Source organism: Physeter macrocephalus, chromosome 2 (assembly GCF_002837175.3).
Source record: "Physeter macrocephalus isolate SW-GA chromosome 2, ASM283717v5, whole genome shotgun sequence".
Classification (NCBI taxonomy): domain Eukaryota; kingdom Metazoa; phylum Chordata; class Mammalia; order Artiodactyla; family Physeteridae; genus Physeter; species Physeter macrocephalus.
This window is the reverse complement of record NC_041215.1, coordinates 21409927-21429589: the sequence shown is the minus strand read 5'-3', so window position 1 is coordinate 21429589 and position 19663 is coordinate 21409927. Positions and strand designations below refer to the sequence as shown.

Here is a 19663-nt window from a genome sequence, read left to right as displayed (position 1 = left end):
TCCTCAAAAGGGAAATTTCCTGCCAGCTTTCAAAAAACAGCACAGCACGGCCCAGAGCAGGGGCTGGGAGGTCAGCCAAGCCTGAGGGTGCCCCTGGCTCTTAGCTTAGCCCCGCTGTCACTGCACCCCAGCGCCTCCTCTGTGACTGGAGCTGACACTTACTTCTTCTCATGACCCAGGATGCTCGTAAGGACACACTCCCTGTCCCAGGAACCACATCTCCCTGAGCCTTCCCTAGAATGTTGGTGAGGCAGTTTATTGTATTCACCCATTTCACAGATGGGAAGACTGAGGCTCAGAGATGGTCAGTGGCTTGGGAGCTGGGATTTGAACTCAGGTCTCCTCAGACCCTGTTCTTTTTGCCCAAGGGAGGTTGGAAGGCTCCCGTGGAGACTGAACACAGGGCGGGGAGGGGGAGGGTGGACAGAGTAAGGGGAGACAGGAGGAGGACAGGGTACCCCTTGACCTGAGGGTGATACCCCAGGGCCAGCCGTGGCACTACAGCCACCCACCCGACTCAGTCCAGAAGAGCAGGAAAAACCTGAAGTGTAGACAGTTTGGGACAAAGCCATTGAACATTTGGAAATTATGGGGAAAAAAAAAAAAAACAATTACCATGTGACCTAGCAATTCCACTCCTACAGAAGATAACCAAAAGGATTGAAAACAGGTGTTCAAACAAAAACGTGTACAAGAATGATTCAAAGTAGCACTATTCACAGTAGCCAAAAGGTGAGAGCAACCTAAAAAGTCTATCAAATGATGGATGGATAAACAAAACGTGGTCCATCCACACACAGCCTTAGGAAGAAGGAAAGTCTGACACTCAGTACGACATGGACGAACCTTGAGGACATGATGCTCAGTAAAACAAGCCAGACACGGAAGGACACACACTGTGTGATTCCACATATATGAAATGTCCAGAACCAGCAAATCCACAGAGATAGAAAGTAGACTCATGGTTGCCAGGGGCTGGGCTTCGGGGGAAGGGGGGGTGTGGGAGTGACTGATGATAGGGACAAGGTTTCTTTTTGGGGTGATGGAATGTTCTGGAATTACAGGTGATGGATGGCTGCACAACATTGTGAATGCACCAACTATCACTGAATTGTTCACTTAAAATGATTAATTGTATGTTATGGAAACTTCACCTCAATAAAAAGAAAAGGAAGGGATGCAGGGAGGGAGGATCAGGGCACGGGGGCAGTGAGGGTTCCGTGTGCTTTCATGTTGTACTTCAGTCGGTGGCAATAAGGCTGTGGGGCGAGGAGTGTGGGTGTGAGGGGCAGGGCTCTGCCACACAACACTCCCACTGTCGATTAATTGTATGTTATGGAAACTTCACCTCAATAAAAAGAAAAGGAAGGGATGCAGGGAGGGAGGATCAGGGCACGGGGGCAGTGAGGGTTCCGTGTGCTTTCATGTTGTACTTCAGTCGGTGGCAATAAGGCTGTGGGGCGAGGAGTGTGGGTGTCCAGAGCCCTGCCCCTCACTTGCCACACAACACTCCCACTGTCCTCTGAGCTTCCTGCAGTGGCATCCCTGGAGTGGGGTCTCCGTGTGCCCCAAGGCTCCCTGCCCTTCGCCACAGAACGGGCTGGGCGGCAGGTCGGCCCTACAAGTCCTGTCCCGCCCTGGATTCGGGGTCCCAGGCTCCCGGGAAACTGCTCACTTCCTGTGCCCCAGCTGGGGGGAGCCTCCCACTCGGCTGCTGCCCCTTCTAAACACAGCCTTCCTGCCAACAGAAATCACCTAGCGGTGCAATTACCACTGCCCTTTGCCCCTGTGGCCTTACAACCCAGCACAGAGCAAAACACAAAGAAGAGAGTGGTAAGCAGATGGACAGATGGACGGCAGCAGAGCCGGGAGGCCCCGCTGGGCCCGGGGCTCATCCCTGGCACTAGCTTCAGCTAAGGCCTCATGCAGCCCTTTCCCCACCAACCTGAAGACCCGGTGCAGATCACTAGTAGGGTGACCGACTGTTTCTATTTTCCAAATACTTTCCCTCTACTTTTTTTTTTTTTTAATACGTTGCGTGCCTTGTGGTATCTTAGTCCCCCGACCGGGAATTTGAACCTGCACCCTCGGCAGGGAAAGCGCGGAGTCCTAACCACTGGACTGCCAGGGAATTCCCATCCCTTTACTTTAGCATGGAAAGTCCTGCGTCCCCAGAAATCCCTCAGAACCAACCAACCGAGGTGGTTGGTCACGGTATCTGCTAGTCTGCTGGGGGCTGCAGAACAGAGGTGAAAGGGCCCACAGGCCGAGAGTCAGGAGGGGCTGGGTTCCCGTCCCTCCCAGGCCATTGACAAGCTGTGTACCTCATGGCTCAGAACACCATGTCCTGGTATGTTTGAGCAGGATTTGAATCTGTTAAGACTCTCCTTGCTTCAAACAAACAAAACCAAAAAGCAAACAACGTTATTATGGGCTGAATTGTGTACACTTAAATTCGTATGTTGAAACCCCTGACCCTTAGGACCTCGGAGTATGACTGCATTTGGAGGTCACTAAGTTAAAATGGGGTCGTGACGGTGGGCCTTAATCCAGTATGACTGGTGTCGATATAAGAAGAAGCTGGGACACACCGAGGGAAGACCATGTGAGGACACAGGGAAAAGATGCCCATCTGTAAGCCAGGGGGAATAGAGGCCTCGGGAGGACCAACCCTGCAAATCCAGAGAGACAGAAAGCAGACTCGTGGTTGCCAGGGGCTGGGGAGGGGTGGGGAGTGGCTCCTAGTGGGGATAAAACATTCTCAAGTTTTTTTTCTTTTTTTCGGCCGTGCCACGCAGCCTGTGGGATCTTAGTTCCTCGACCAGGGGTTGAACCTGCACCCTCGGCAGTGAAAGTGCAGAGACCTAACCACTGGACCGCCAGGGAATTCCCAAAATATTCTCAAGCTGATCGTAGTTGATGTTCGTACAACCCTGTGAATATACCCCAAAATCTGAAGTTTACACATTAAATGGATAAATTGAACGGTATGTTAATTCTATGTCAATAAAGCTGTTTTTAAAAGTCCTCTGGGCCTTGATGAGAAAAAAAAAAGGGGGGGAATTCCCTGGCAGTCCAGAAGGACTCAATGCTTTCACTGCCGAGGGCCTGGGTTCAATCCCTGGTTGGGGAACTAAGATCCCACAAGCCTCGCAGCCGCCCCCCCTCAAAAAAAAAAATTCACCCAATGTGACTTTTATTTTATTCGGTGGCATCTCCAACACTTATGACTTTAATCAAAAATGCACAAATGCCCATATACTCGCTAACAGCACGTAACTGTCACGCTAACAAATTAGTGCCTGCTTTAACGGGGCACTAAACATTATTCACTCAACCAATGTTTATTGGGTGTGTAGTACTTGGGGCAGCAAAGTACGGCCCATGGGCTAAATCCAGCCCACTGCATGTTTTTGTATAGCCCTCAAGCTAAGAATGGCTTCACATTTTTAAATGGTCATGGAAAAAAATAACAAGAAGAATTAAATTTCATGACAGATGCAAGTTACATGGAATTCAAAATTCAGCATCTATAAATAAAGTTGTCTTGGCTGGCAGCCACGCCTACTTGAGTATGTGTCAGCTGTGGCTGCTTTCAAGCTACATGGCTGAGCTGGGGGGCTGGGGTAGAGACCCTCAAGTCTGCACGGCCAAAATCACTCATTTCCTGCAGCGTCTGCTGACGGCTGCAATGTATGCAAGGTCTGGGGTGGAAGGTGGCGGGAAGGGCCCACTGTGTCCTGGAGGGCAGGTAGGAGCTGGTGCAGGGCGTGGAGAGAACCTCGGAGAGACTGCCAAGGCCTGCCCTTTGTCACAGCCACGGAGCACGGTGAGGCCGATCCTCTGGTCACCGGGCCCGAAATAGTCCACGATGGGACAGGGACACGGGAGAGGTGGCTCCGGGGCAGCCAGAGCCCTGCCTGGCCACCAGACACCTCGGTCACTATGAGAACAGTAGCGGGATGGGGGACCACCTCATCCTGATTGCACAGCACTTTCCCAGTTTCAGCACTGAAACTTCCCCATCCTGGGAAAGGCCGGGCCCAGGCAAACTGAGACAGTTTGTCACCCTGATCCGGGCCCACCACCTTGAGTGGTCAGATTATTCTACGATCCGCCTCTCTAGGGCTCAGAGAGGAAAGGGACCTGCCCAAGGTCACTCAGCGGAACTGAGATTTGAACACATCTGTCAAATGCTGACCCAGGACTGTCTCCAGCCAAGGAGGCATCCCAGGAGGCTCACCCTCACCCCATCCGCCTTCCGTCTTCCTACCCATATCCCGGGAAGATTCTCTCACTCCTCTCACAGCCACCTGATGGACCCAGTGAATCCGGCCCCATCTGCCCCTGGCTGGGCAGCTCTGGGCACAGTGTGGACTCCAGCTGGACTAACCTGTGCCTTTCCTGCAGCCCCTGCCCTCCCCAGACAGAACCCCAAGACTAACCTGATGTGCCCCTGTCACGTGCACCAAGCACCCCCAAGGTCAGTGCCCGGCGGTCTCCCCAGGCCCCAGGACGGGATGCCCTAAGACCAGCAGCCCAGAGCGTGAGTGGGCGGCTCCAGAACCCGGCCGCCTCAGCCCCTTCCCAGAGAGAGATCCCCGGGGGCAGGTAATGTGCCACCTGCGCCTCAGCGTCCTCCCCTGGGCTTCGGATGCCCGTTGCTGCTGGGTTTTTGTGGCAGGTGTTGCCACTCACTGGGACAAGGAGCCCAAGGCCCGCCCCCACCCCCCGCCCCAGGCCGGCCCCCAACCCCAGGGAGGGCACTCACACCTGCTGGACCCCTGTCCTGCGTTCGGGGGCGGGGGGTTGGGAATTGTCTCCCATGCTCCTGTGACCAGTACAACCTACTCCTTTTCCGCAGATGAGGAAACTGAGGCTACCGGAGGTGGAGTCCCTTAGCCGCAGGCCACAGACAAAGGAAGGAGACAGGGTTCCAGGCCAGGCTGGTGCGCCTGGGATGCAGCTGTGCCCACTGTCCTGCCTGGGCTGGCGGCAGGACCAGTCACTGCCAGGATCCCCTGCGACCCCGGGCCCGGAGGAGGCCCCCCAGCTCCCGATGCCCCCAGCGCCTCCCTCCGAGGTCCCTTCTGAGGCTGTTCGTTCTCCTCCCACCCTCGTGACAGGGCTGGGGCCGCAGACTCCCCTATAATTACTATGGTATTTATTAGTTTTCTTAAGGAGTCTCGCTCATTTTATTGATTTTAACTAAATTCGTTGAAAGAGAAAACTTCATGGCCTTGCTGTGGATGGGAAAACCTGAATTTTCTGAAAGCACGTCGCTACAAACACTAAGAATGCCTGCCCCCCATCCCTCCCCTAAAATCATCCCGGGGAGGCCCAGGGATAAGCACTCCACCTTCCTGGAATGCTCAAGGCCAAGAACAACCTCAGGTCAGTGGTTCTCAACTGGGGGCGATTCTGCCCCCCGCCCACGGGACACCTGTGGTTGTCACACTGGGGGGCTCCTGGCATCGAGGGGGTGGGGGCCAGGGATGCTGCTCCACACCCCACAGCGCCCAGGATGGGCCCCCAGCCAAGAACAATCCAGCCTGAATGTCAGCGGTGCCAAGGGGAGACACCCTGACTAAGGGCAGAGAAATGGCTCAAACCCCCATCCACCCGGGACTCCCCTGGTGGCGCAGTGGTTAAGAATCTTGCAGGCGACACAGGTTCGAGACCTGGTCCAGGAAGATCCCACACGCTGCAGAGCAACTAAGCCTGTGAGCCACAACTATTGAGCCCTCGTGCCACAACTACTGAAGCCCGCGTGCCTAGAGCCCATGCTCTGAAACAAGAGAAGTCACCGCAATGAGAAGCCCGCGCACCGCAACAAAGAGGAGCCCCCACTCGCCACAACTAGAGAAAGCCCGCGCGCAGCAATGAAGACCTAAGGCAGACAAAAACAAATTAAAAAATAAAAGTGAAAAAAAAAAAACAAAAAACCACCCCCTGGAGGCGCCCTGAGTGGGACTCGATGTGCAGAGAAGGCTGAGAGCCCAGGATGGGACAGACCCTGACACACCCACCCACGTGACACACACACACTCACGTGCCAGTCATCCGGCGGCTGACACCCTCCTGGGCCAAGTCATCCCCCACCCCCGGGAGCTCGGCCTGGCCTGCCCGCACCCCTGATCTTCGAGGCACCAGGGAGCTCACTCTGTGGGGGAGGAGGTGTGGCCTCGGGATTGCTGGGGGCCCAGGCGGGTGGGCGGGACCCCACGGGCCTCCCGCTGGAACCTGGCTCCTCTGAGGCCACCCCAATTCGGAAGCCCTGCCAGGGAGACCCTACCCCACCCCAGCTCACCGCATACAGACAGGCGACCTTCCATGCGAAGCGTCCTCACGCGGGTCCCTGGACAGTCCCCCCACCAGAGCTCTGCCCTGGGGCCCTTCCCCAAATGTCCTAACAGCCATCGGGGGAAAAAGATGGAGGGAGAGGCTCCAGGCGGTGGGGCAAGGCTGCAGAGCCGGCTCCCGGGGCCCTCCTTTCCTCATTCTATTTCAGGACCCCCCCAACCCCAAGCACTTGCCACTCACGTCAGGCAGCACTCAGCGGCCATCTTAATCAGCAGTTACTTTGCCTGCCCTACCCACGTCCCAACAGGGCCAGGGTGGTCACCTCCAAAAGCTGCCTCCACCTCAGGTGTCCTGTCTGCCAAGCCCCTGAGGGGGCATCCTTGGGGCAGACTAGGGGGCCAGCCAGTGCCTGGGGGAGGAGCAGGCTGACCAGCACAGACATGGGCAGCCATATGCCCTCTGCTGCCACTCAGGAGCCCTCCCAAGTCCTCCCAGCACCTGGGGTGCTGCTGAGCACCTCCTCAGGAGCCTGGGGTGCCCAAGAAATGTCCTCATCACCTCCCGGGAGGGGAGGGGGCGGCAGGGGGGCGCAGAGGCAACTTTCAATCATGCAAACAGGGCTCACTTCCGCAGGGGTCTGGAAGTCCTCCCATACCGGGACCCTCAAAAAATGCAAAACCCCGGGGAGTGGGGTGGGGGACACCGGGGGAATCGGGGTGGCAGGGGGAGGGAGGGAGGGAGGGAGGAAGCCGCGCGCTCCCCGAGGGGAGCCGGCACCAAGGCCATCACTGCAAGACACACATGCATCCTGGGGTCACCTGGGCAGGGCAGGGGTCCCTGGCTCTCTCCCCTCCAGGACAAGGAGAATCAGGGAGGAGAAGTCCCAGCCCCCTCCTCCTCCTCCTCCTCCTCCTCCTCCTCCTCCTCCTCCCCCCTCACCGCCCTCTTCCCACCTGGGCCGGTTAAGTGCCCCCAAGGCTGTGTTTCAGACGTCCTTTGCATGGGGTATGTCTTTCACCACTGTTCTGTGTCTCACTTTTCAGGCCACCAAGTGGGGCCAGGCAGAGGGACCAGGGGATGGTTTCGGTACTTACTTTTCTTTTTCTCTCTGTACAACAGGGGGGCTAAAGGTCTCGGGGGCTGAAGGAGCTTCTCAGGGCTGGTGGGTCTGGCTTTATAGACCACCCCGTGCCCTGGCAGCCCCGCTGGTTATTAATAGCGGTCGCCGCCTCTTGCCCAAGTATGGTCAGGAGCACAGCAGCTGTGGGCGCGCAGCCCCTGGGCAGGACAGGTGGCGCGAGGACAACCCTCTGCCCTACGAGAGGTGGGCAGCGCTGCAGGGGACCCAGCGTGGCCTGGTGACTCCTGCGCCCGAGCCCCCAAATCTAACGAGACACGCTTAGTGAGGGGGCGCCCAGGGTGTGCTGGACCCTGACACACCCTTGCCTCTAACCCTCGCTGCCACCCTAGGAACCACTGTCCCTAAGGACAAAGCCGGCACACACACAGAAGTGCCGTGTCTGCCGAGAGCCAGGAGCCCAACTGGGCTGCATCGAACCCAGGCCTATCTCACTCATTTTGCAGACGGCGCGTGACTAATGCGAGCTGTGGTGAAGGCCTCGATTGAGGGCGAATCTCACGCGCTAGGAAAACACAGAGGGTCCCCCACAGCTGCCACCGATGAGGTCGGATAGCCCAAGGTCCTCCTTCTCAAGGGACCGAGGGACCGGCTGGGCTCCTGCTGTCACTGCCCTGCCAGCCGGTGGGATGATTCAAGCAAGTCAGAAATTTCCTCCCACAGAACTGGAGGCCACCTCATCCTCTTGTCACTAAAGGCTGCCCGCACACTCTGCTCCTGACTGCGCCCCAAGTGCCCTGCAGGGCCCGCGGGGTCCTTCTCCCCAGGGCTGTCAGTCCTTGTGCCTGATAAAGAGCCGTCTACTCATCTGTCCTTGTCAGACGTCCTGCATCCAGCCACCCCTTACCCCGCAGTGGGACTCCTGCCCTCTCTAACTGGTGACAAGGAGGCAGTTGAAACACAAGTCACTGGGAATCCTCGGGTGGACCAGTGGTTAGGACTCGGCACTTTCACTGCCGTGGCCCGGGTTCGATCCCTGGTCGGGGAACTAAGATCCCGCATGCCATGTAGTGCGGCCAAAAAAAAAAAAAATATATATATATATATATATATATAAGTCACTGACCCAAGAGCTTCTGGCTCAGCAGCCCAACCACAACCAGCAGGTTTGTTCCTGCCCAGCCCGGGAGGGCATTTTGCCACAGCCCCAGGCTGCCTCACCAGTAACGCACCCGGGCCTGAGGGAGCTGATGTAAGCAGATACTGTAGGGGTCCCGGAGAAACAGAATCAGACGCGGCTTTCTTGACATCAGAGAAGCCATTTTTTGGCCTAAGCCATTTTGGAATCTAAGCCTGGCCACAGTGTTTGTCCTTGAACAGATCTCAATAATTAATGAGCTTAAGAAAACAAACGAATGCAGGGATGAAAGACTGTTATCAGACAAGAGAAGTAACAATAGCGAACATAATAAATCAGCTGTAAAGACTCGGCCAGAAGCACTTTCTTGAGTTGTTCTGTCAAATTTATTTGTTTATTTACTGCCGGCTGCGCGGCATGCGGGATCTTAGTTCCCTGACCAGGGATGGAACCCGTGCCCCCTGCATTGACAGCATGAAGTCTTAACCACTGGACCGCCAGGCAAGTCCGTTTTGCCAAATTTAAGCCCCCCTCAAGAGCTCAGTCACCAGATCAAGCTGGAACCTAAGCGATAATAATGTTGACCTTCTCTGACCCTCGTGACTTCAATCTAATAAAGCTTGGACTCCGTTGACCACCCAAAGTCTGAGCCCTCCCAGACCCTCTCCCCTCCCCAGCGGCGGGGGTGTAGGGCCAAGTGGCTCTAGAGGCACAATCGTGACCCCTGTGCCCACTGCCTTCTCTCTCTGCAGCTGGTGTCACGACGTCCACTTGGAGAACTTGACCTGCTGGGGGACACGAGCTCTGCTGGTCTGAGGTCTCATCCCTCTGACCTGATCAGCTTCCACAGTGCTCTCCAGGTTCCCGGTTACTCCTACATAGCGTCTCTGGTGGGGGCGGGGTGCACCACCACTGTGCCGCAAGCAGGGAGGGGGATAGCCGCAGTTTCGGGGCGGAGCCAGCGGTGGAAGCCCAGCCTCCCTCACTGGCCATCCTTGCGCAAGCTTTGCTCTGAGATAAACACGGGCTTTCAACACCTTCCTTGCAACGAGCTTCACGCACATAGCAGCCAAACCCTAAGCGAACCTCGGGGCAGGTCCAGCCTGACTCTCGCCAGCTGGAGGGACAGGGTTCACGGCTCCCACGGTTCATCCCCCCGCCACCCGTCTCAAGAAGCAGGCAAGACGACATTTCCATTTTCCTTAAGAGCAAAACCAGATGCAAGGGGGACTTCCCTGGTGGTGAAGTGGATAGGACTCCGTCCTCCCAATCCAGGGGGCCCGGGTTCAACCCTGGTCAGGGAACTAGATCCCACATGCATGCTGCAACTAAGAGTTCGCATGTCACAACTAAGGAGCCCGTGTGCTGCAACTGAGCCCACGTGCCGCAACTAAGACCTGGTGCAACCAAATAAGTATTTTTTTGAAAAACAAAAAAAAACAGATGTGGGGAGCCCTCGCTCTGCAGACCTGCTGGGAGGCCCACTCTCCTCAGAGCAGAAGGTGCTAACATGCACCCCCCAATCACACCCCTGAAAGAAAAGGGGCTGAGGGTGTGGCAGAGGGACAGGGTACCAAAAGAGGGGAAGCGAGAGTTGAATTGCTTGGTGAACCTGTAAGTGGATGCAGCACACCTTCATCAGCGTGAGTCACCTACTGCTGTGTAACAAAGCACCACAAACCTAGCACCTTCAAGCAACACGCGCTATCATCTCACAGCTGTGGGTCAGGAGTCTTGATTGGCTTACCTGGGTCCTGTGCTCAGGGTCCCTCAGGAGGCTGCAATCCAGGTGTCAGTCCAGGCTGGGTTTTATCCGAAGGCTCGACTAGGGAGGGGCCCACTATTAGGACCCCTCACGTGGTCGGTGGGCTTCGCTGCTTGCTGGCTGTTCCTTGCCACGTGGGCCTGTCCAACATGACGGCTCACTGCATCAAAGCCAGCAAGGGAGTCAGCTGGCAAGATGGAAATCATAGGCTGTGCAGCCTAATCAGGGAAGTGACTCCATCACCTTCCCAGAATTCTGTTGGTCAGAACCTGCCACGAGGCCAGCCTGCTCTCCAGGGGGTGGGGAGCAGGAGGCGGGGCTACATGGGGGCCACTCTGGGGCCTGCCTGCCACAGATAAGATTAATAACAGCACGTCAGCCCCAGGGGCTCTACAAAGGGACAGCACTATTTGTAAGTGCTTGCATGGGCCAGATACACTGGGAGGTGCTTTATGACCACAAAGTGGTTCCCTGTGCCCTTAACTGACAGATTGAGGATGCCGAGGCTGCACTGAGCAAGATAACCCAGGTCAGGGGGCAGAGGTCATCTCCAAAGCAAGGACACCTGCTCACGTTACCCACTGAAGACGCTGGGGAATTTGCCCTCAGCACAGAGGTGCTTTGGATACTGAAAGGGCAGGTGTGAGTCCAAAGGGAATTGTGGTTTCTACCTGGAAGTCTCCACCCGAAAGGCTGGATGGGTGAGGGCCCTGTCCCTGCCCCTATCAAGACAGACCATTGTGTCCACCTCCTACAGCCATCTCCCAGGGCCTGACGTGGGGCCCACAGTGCAGCATGACTGGGGAAATGACGGCTGGATGAATGCTATTCACTGGTCCCCTGAGGCCTTCAGGGAGCCTCCGGCTCACCCCTCTCGGGGTCTGGAGACCCTCTAGCACTGAACGGAAGCTCCTCCCTTTCCGTCGGAGGCACCCAGACCACAGCCTACTGACGTTATACAATTATCCACACCGGGTGCCCCTTTCCTGCCGCGGGCCGACCGCGCTTTGCAACGTACCATCGGGGGAATCTGCTGCTCAGAGTCCTGCCTTGAAGGCCTAGTAACCAGGTGACAGCTGTGGAGGAATCACAGACCAACTGGAGAAACCTGAGTGGGTCCAACCATTCGACAAACTGAAATTTACTGAGATTTTAAAAGTGTAAGCTGTCGATCAAAAACAGACAAATGTAAAGGGATGAATTGTACAGTGAGCCTTATCTCAATTTTTCTAAACTTAGTTTTTAAAAACCGGTGGGGGGAGGGATGCATGGAACGAGGCAACAGAAGGCTGAGCAGGCCGCTGGGAAGGAGGAGGAGGGTCAGAAGGGCCCTCTTTGGAACCAGGTTCCAGACCCAGAGGCCGAGGAGTGGGAGCGGCAGCGGCAAGGACATCTCCTCCGGGAGGGCCCAAAGCAGGGCAGGGGAGCCCACATGTGACCCGGCGGCATCTCAGGAGGAGCAAAGGGACAGGAAACCCCTCCAAACCCACTCCAGCTGCCTGGACGCCTCCACCTCATAGCAACGACAAGAAGCCCAGTCCACCTGAGCCCCAAGATCGGAGCAGCCTCCAAGGCCCCCCAAGGCTGTGGGAGCAGGCAGTGACAGAGAGAGGGAGATACAAGAAGGCGGAGAGGCCATGGCACCAGACGACTGCCAAGGCTGGCCGCCCCTGCCCGGGCCCAAGCAGAGATGAGCAGGACGCCAGGGAAGCCACGCCTCACTTCCTCTAGGCTGACACACATGCCTCTGAGCAGCACACATATGCTTAGAGGCGTGTGTGTCATGCAGTAGAGCTCGTGAGGGGCGTACAGGGGGCCCAAGCTCACATCCAGGTCCCAAGGCCTCCTCGGCCCCGCAGGATCCTGGGCCTGAGCCCCAGCCAGGGCCACAGGCGGAGTACCCGACCGCCTGCCCAGCTCCTCCCTGCACTAGGTCCGGGCTGGCCTCTGTCCCGAGGACTCCGCTCGGGCCAAGGGGGGCTGCACAGGGGTCCCTCGATTAACACAACCAGCAGCAGAGAACTCCAAGCTCAGTGGCCACCAGCCGGGGACCCACGTTCCACTGAAGCCTGGCTCTCAGGGAACTCTCTCTGGGGCGCAATAACCCACTCCAGGGCAGCACCTAGTGGCGCACAGCAGCACTGCCCGCTGAAACCCTCTTAACCCTGTGGTCCAGGCCAGCACTCGCCAGGGCTCCACCTCCACCGGAGAGGGGGTCCCTGGAAACACCAGGCCAGCAGAGGCAGTCATATGGGCGGCACGGAGCATGGGATGGGGCATTTGTAAGGGGCCCTGGGGCTCTTCAGGGAGGGGATACTGGGAACACAGGCCTCCAGCAGCTACTCCATGGGGCCCACCCGAGAGGTGCTGTCCTGAAGGCAGCACTGGGGGAGTGAGTGAGACGGGGCAGGGCAGTGGGTGGGACCCCCGCCGAAGAGTCAGTGCTGTGCGTTGACAGGGAGCTGGAGAAAAGCAGATGGTTCGACAGCCTGCCCGCTGCGGGAGGCTCCAGGTGGCCACAGCTCTTCCCTGCTTCCTGGCCCCCAGCGGGCCTGCCTCTGGGAGGGAGTGGAGACTCAGCTTTGCAGATGTTTCCTTTACTGCATCCGGGAGCTGTGCCCTGCCATACACTGCCCCCAGTACAACCCCTAGACCCACATCTCCTCGAGTGCTGTGTCATCTCCTCAGCTCTGGCCCTGGTGCCCAGCCCCAGGCTGGGGGCCCTGCGAGGGGCTGGGGGCTCTGAAAAGCTGGGCTCAGAGGCCACCTCCACCACGGACCCTGGAGGAGCAGCCATCCGTCTCCAGAACAGGAGGAGCCGGGGTGTCGAGCAGAGGCCCCTCCAATTCTGAGCCCTGGGGTGAGCCCTGGGCACTCACACACCCCCATCCCCACACCAAGGCTCAATGCACTCAGACCACATGGAGGGCCTGCAGCCACTGACCCAGGCCCTGCACATGGAGGCTGCCACCCCTACACCCTGCCACGTGTGAGGCATCTGTGTCCACCACGGCCAGAGCTGCCTTGGTGGTGCCAACCCCTTGCAGAGTTCCTGAGGTGATGCTGCCCCTTAAGTCCCCAGAGTCGAGCTGCAGGAGGAAGGCGCTGAGCTGGGGCCGGGCGGGGGGTGGGGTGGGGGGAAGACTCGGGTTGTGCAGAGAAGGCCCAGGTCAGCCACATCCTCCCGGGGCAGAGCCGGGCCAAAGCCCTCCCCTCAGCCGTGGACTCCTGGGCCCCATGGAGCGCATCCAGGGCCACACCAGGGTGACGGGGGGCTCCCCCTGGGGTGCAGGACACCGCGCCCCGAGCGGCCCTAGCGGAGGCTGCACTCCCCGCCCTGCAGCTTCTCCTGCTCCATGGCACGCACCAGATCCTGCACGAACAGCATCTCGGAGGCCACCTGCTTGGCCAGCGCCTCGTAGCGGTTCTCGAGGCGGCTGAAGCGGCGCCTGAGCCCGCTGGCCCCCAGCAGGGCGCCCTTGGCCTCCTCCTGGGCCTGCCGCTGGAGCGCCTCAGTCTTGTGCAGCTCCTGGCGCAGCCGCCACAGGTCCTGGCCGATGCTCTCGTTCTCCTCGCGGTACCAGGCCTCCTTCTCCTCGTAGATTGCCGTCAGCGCCTCGATGTCCTCGTGGAACAGGCGCCGGCTGTGCTCAAGCCCACGCAGGCCCTCCTCGGCCGCCGCCACCTCCTCCAGCACCTTGGAGAAGCGCTCGAAGTTGACGTAGGTGTTGTTGGGGGGCATGCTCGAGTGCGACTTGATGGTGTACTCTTTGAGGCGGGCCGTCTTCAGGCGCCGCCGCTCCGGCTTGCGGCCACTGTCCTCTCGCCGCACGTTCCGCCGCCGGATCGCCTGCAGCGGGAGGGGAGGGCGCCTTGGACCGGGGGCCGGCAGGGGGAGCCCGCCCCCGGCCCACGCCCGGCCCTCCACTCGCTTTTCATTGGCACGCAGCCCTGCCCATTCACGTACACGTGCTCCTGGCGCTTCCACGCTCTTGACGGCCGAGCCGAGAATGGATGGCAGACTATGTGGCTGTGCCACAGACCACAGAGCCAAAAGCATTTATTCTTTGGCTCTTTACAGAGGTTGCCAACCCTAACCCGGGCCTGGAGGTGACCCTTTTCTGGGAAGTTCTGGGGAGGGATCTCTGCTACATGCAGAGGGACTGTGGACTCCAGCCGGCGTCTCCGTGAGATGGCTCCGACACCACGTCCATGCACACCCCGCGCCCCACACCGTCCGGGCCTGCTCCCCTGGGGACCCTCCCCCATGCCAGGGGCTGCTCACACCTGCCATGCCTACGTGGGGGCAGCCCCACTGTCTCACCTTGATCCAGGAATGTTCCAGGCTCTGGGCGATGGTCATTCTCCTCCTAGAAGAGCCCCCAACCCTAATTAGCTGCACATGGGCCACTTTACCATCCTCCCCGACACAGAGAGCAGGAAGGGGTGAGCCATGCTCTCCCTGCTGCAGCTCTGGCTCTCAGCCCCACCTGTGGCTGGCTCAGGCACCCACCCCTGGGGACACCCCCAAGTCCCTAAAGTCACCCTCTAGCCCAGCAGCAAGTCCCTGAAATGACCGTGAAAATACAGGCTCCATGAAGAACTTCCACTCTGCTTGGCCAACCACAAGGAGCCTATCAAGGGGCCTGGGGGTGCGGACTCCAGGGTCTCCATGTCTCCTGAGGGGTTTCGTTCACAGTGTTGACACCTAACGCTGGGGTCTCACAACTCAGGCACCTAGAGGAGGAGGCTGGGGAGGACCGTGGCCCACGGGAGCACCTCTGTGTGAATGAAGGCTCTGTGCTGCCAGCACAGTTAGATTTTTTTCTAGGAAAAACGACAAATAGTAATCTGGAATCTTTTAGGAAACCTCCTATCTTAAACGTTGGCCACAAATTAAAAGCTTAAGAGACAGCTTCTTAAGAGGGCCGACCTAACTCCTCTGTGCTATCTCCAGCCCAAAGCAGAAGCCGTGCCTGATCCCCAGTAACAGGAAGGTGGCGGCTCGGACGGATGTGTTACTTGTCCTCAGCCAGAGCGCCCATCCTGGGGGCCTCGCTAGGCCCTCCCTGCTGGCCCAGCACTCCTACTTGGGGTCCTTGACGAGCAGCCGGCGGATGAAGTCCTTGGCCAGCTCGCTGGTGCTGCTGAAGTACTCCTCGTCAAAGTCGTAGTTCACGGCCGAGATGTTGGTCAGGGTCTCCTGCTTGGTCTCTCCCAGGAATGGGGACGCGCCACTCAAACTGGAAGACGGACACCAGGCTCAGTGGGGCCAGACAGCGCTGCGGTCACTCCACAACCAGGCCGCTGCCCAGGCCACCGCCCGACTCCGCCACGCCCACGAAGGGGGCAGACGTGGAGGAAGGGTGATGCCGGGCCCCGGGCCACCAACCACAGCTGTGCCCAGCCTCCAACCAGAGGCAGTGAAAATCCACTGCACAGCCAGTGAGGCGTGCTGAAATGAGTGGGCAAAATCTCTGCAGAATCTCAAGGTAGCTGCGTAGACGCACAGCCTCGAAGCACTTCCCTGAAGCACGCAGCAGTTAGAGGGAAAACGGCTAACTTTGGGGGGAGGTGGCGGGGAGTCCTGGCCAACGCCGCAGACGTCGTTTGTCTTCCAGACATGCTGCACTGAGGCCACAGCACCACGCTGTGGGGTTATGGGTACGTGATGCTGTGACTTAGGGTGACAAATGTATATGTGGTCTTCACTCCAATCCTCGGGCACACAGATCCGAAAATCCTTGTCATCTCCTAAAACCCAAGGTGGGAGCATCTTCTGTTATAATATTTGGTCTTTGTTCCCTTTCCTAAAACAGCTCGGGGTTCGAGATGAAAGGAGTGTTTTTGTTGTTCACAACAAGCCCCCCCCCCACCAACCACACCTGAGTTGATGCCACTGAGGTGACTTTGGAAAGGCCCTAAGGAGGGGGCCAGTGGCCAGGGAACCAGCAAGTGGGGTTACAGGGATGGAACTTTCATCCTCACTCCTGACCTCCAGGAAGGGGAGGGGCTGGAGGCTGAGTGACTCTCCAACGGGCCTGTGACTGAATCCACCACACCTAGGAGCTGCCAGCCGGAGGATGAGGGGGACACGCCGTCCTGGCCCAGGGCCTTGCACGGTTGTTACACACGATGAAGCCCTGCCTTCTGAACTCTCCTGAACACACCTCTCTCTCCTGCACAAATTCATTCATTCACTCATGCATTCGTCCGTCCATCCAGAGTTCCCGAGCGCCGCAACACGTCAGAGCACTGAGGGTGCTGCCTTCCACTCGCTGTCCCCGCACAGAAGCCTCCCTACCCTCCTCTTGACTCAGCAGGGCCCCGGGAGGGGGCAGGAAGCACCGAGCAGGTACTCACAGGATGTAGGTGATGACGCCAATACTCCTGGAAGAGAACACACAGAAGAGACGGGGGTCACCTCGGCCGGGGGCACAGCACCCCAACCCCAGAGCCCCAAGGGGGCTGGGGGGCCCAGAGCCCGGTCGGCAGCAGGCCCGTCAGCCCCAGGGACCCTCTCCCTCCAGGGGCTGCAGAGCCCCCACCAAGGCCCTCGCTCTGCTCGGAGGGTCTCAGGACTGGACACGGAAGCACCTCTGGCCACACCTGCCTGTCCAGGCTCAAACCGGCCGGGGTCGGGGGGGCGTGGACAGAGCCCAAAGGCACCACAGACATGCAGACATGGGGCCCCCGACGGGGCTGCTGTGGCTGAGGGCAGGGCTGGCAAACTCCTTCTCTAAAGGGCGAGACGCTGAGCGGGGCTTTGGGGGCCACAGATGGTCTCTGCCACACATTCGTGTGTTTTTAACAACCCTCCAGAAACGTGAGAACCATTCTGAGCTCATGGGCCTGGGTCGTCGGCCAACCCTGTTCTAAGGCAGCAGTCTGTCCTGCCCCTGCCCCACAGCTCCAAGACCAGGAGAACAGGCTACACCCCGGCCTGCGGCTGTGACCGGCAGCTCCTGGGAACAGATGGGGGATGCCCTGAGGAGAAGCGACGAGGGCAGCCCTGGGCCCACTGCCCCCCACTCACCACATGTCGGCCTCCAGACCCAGGGGCTCATAGTTGACGATCTCGGGAGCTGCAGAGACAGGGACACTGGGTCAGGTGCGGGGTGTGGCTCAGGGGGCACAAGCGGACAGAGCCCACTCAGGCAAGGCTGGCTCTCGGCACGGAAGGCCAGAATGGTGACAGCGCCAACGCCAGGCCTTGAGTCCCCTATGTCGAGCGCCGGGGCCAGGAAGGGAAACCTGAGGCCAGTGGGCCTGCCTCACCCCATGCCAGCTGGAAATCCTCCAGTGCCCCCCAAGGCCCACACCGGGCCTTACCCACGAACTCCGGGGTGCCAAAGATGTTCTTGAACTCGTTCCCTGCTTCGATTTTGTGGGCGATGCCGAAGTCGATGAGCTTGATCCGCGGGTTGGGCACATTTTTGTCCAGGAGCATGATGTTCTCTGGCTGGGGGCGGGGCAGCAAGGCAGGGCGCTGGGCGGGAGGCAGTGCTGCTGCCGGCCCGACACCTCAGGGAACAGCACCAGGCTGTCCCTGAGCACCTCCCAATCCCAGCGTGCGGGGTTTGTGCAGGCTGACCCCCACACAGGCCCAGGCCTGAGCCACTCCGTCTCCCCAACGCCCCGGGCAAGGACATCCTGTGCCGAGGGGACGTGGACCCTCTCGGCCCCCACCCTCACCCTCCCCGGTCAGGCTGGTCCCTGGCTTTGTCCTGAGGGCCCAGCGGGGCTACCTTGAGGTCGAAGTGGGCGATGCGCTTGGAATGCAGGTAATGGACGCCGTCCAGGATCTGCTTGAGGAACTGGGTGGCCTCATCCTCTGTCAGCGATTCCTTCTCCGCCAGGAAGTCGAAGAGCTCCCCGCCTGAGACCAGCTCCAGGATGAGCACCACGTCAGTCTTGTTCTCAAAGATGTCGTGCAGCGTGATGATGTTGGGGTGCCGGATCTCCCGCAAGATGTTCACCTCCCGCTCGATCTCCTCCCGGCTGACCCCTCGGCGGCTGGACGACAAGCGGCGCTTCTTGATGAACTTAGCCGCGTACTCCTTCCCAGTGCCCTTCTGCCGGCATTTCCGCACAATCGCAAACTGGCCGCTGCGGGGACAGAGGGGGAGGGGAGAGTGGGGAGTGGGCGCCGAGAGGGACACAGGACTCTCGGGACCAGGCCGCGCTCGGATGACGCAACCTCCTGGGACAGCTCGTCCCAGCTCCTGGCGCCATGCTGAGGTGCACCCCACCAGCTGGAGAATGCACCCCACCCGGCAGGGGTGCTCCCACGCGAGTGCAAATTGGTGCATAATACAGTGGCTACCTGGCGTTTCTGCAGCAGTGAAAGAACAGAAACGGCTCCACGTTTATCAAAAGGGAGCTGGACTCCCATCATGGTAAGTCAGGCAGAATTTTCGCAATCTTGGAAAAGAACGACTCTCCATGTGCTGACCAGAAAGACACCCGTGGGCTTCCCGGGTGGTGCAGTGGTTAAGAATCCACCTGCCAATGCAGGGGGCACGGGTTCAAGCCCTGGTCCGGGAAGATCCCACATGCCGCACAGCAACTAAGCCTGTGCGCCACAACTACTAAGCCTGCGCTCTAGAGCCCGCGAGCCACAACTACTGAGCCCGTGCGCCACAACTACTGAAGCCCACATGCCTAGAGTCCGTGCTCCGCAACAAGAAGAGCCACGGCAATGAGAAGCCCGCGTACCGCAACGAAGAGCAGCCCCCTCTCACTGCAACTAGAGAAAGCCCATGCGCAGCAACGAAGACCCAACGCAGCCAAAGATAAATAATTAAAATAATTAAAAAAAAAAAAAAAAGACAAGACAGATACCCATGAAGACCGGCTCAGTGAAGACAGCTGCAGGATAACACAAGGAAAGAGATTTTTTCTGGGTAAAAAAGGTACATGCTGTACCCACCTATACAGGTATGTTTATGTGTGTAGATGCAGGAAAAGAGGTCTGAAGGACACACACCAAGCTGTGAGCAAGAGACATCTCTGAGGAGCACGATTGAGGGCAGTGAAAAGGGGTTTTTACTTTTTATTTGATATGACTCTATACGATTCAACTTCTCACAGTGTATTTCATCACTGTTTAAAATCTAAGAAAAGATTAAAAAAACCACTGAGTTCAAAAGAGCTTCTTATTCAGGGACTTCCCTGGAGTGGAAGTGTTTAAGACTCCATGCTCCCAGTGCAGGGGGCACAGGGTCAATCCCTAGGTGGGGAACTAAGATCCCGCATGCCGTGTGGCTCGGCCAAAAAATAAATAAATAAAAGGATGTCTATCACCTTTAAAAAAAAAAAAAAAGAGGGCTTCCCTGGTGGCGCAGTGGTTGAGAGTCCGCCTGCCGATGCAGGGGAC

At 58.4% G+C, this 19663-nt stretch overlaps 1 protein-coding gene across 3 annotated transcripts in view; it reads right to left on the bottom strand.

Moving 5' to 3' along the window:
- Window positions 1–19663, bottom strand: part of DAPK3 (death associated protein kinase 3) — an 82248-nt gene that overhangs the window by 55672 nt on the left and 6913 nt on the right. For 2 of the 3 annotated variants that reach the window (XM_007109289.3, XM_007109291.4), the window contains exons 3-9: window positions 18033–18393; window positions 17617–17746; window positions 17321–17369; window positions 16648–16674; window positions 15375–15527; window positions 14609–14654; window positions 11398–14134 (exon numbers count right to left, since the gene is read on the bottom strand). In XM_007109289.3, coding sequence (XP_007109351.1) covers window positions 13598–14134; window positions 14609–14654; window positions 15375–15527; window positions 16648–16674; window positions 17321–17369; window positions 17617–17746; window positions 18033–18393 — 1303 coding nt within the window. In that variant the 3' untranslated portion in view covers window positions 11398–13597. Of the gene's footprint in view, window positions 1–11397; window positions 14135–14608; window positions 14655–15374; window positions 15528–16647; window positions 16675–17320; window positions 17370–17616; window positions 17747–18032; window positions 18394–19663 lie in introns of those variants that run through there. The other variant, XM_055081360.1, reaches the window with a different exon arrangement.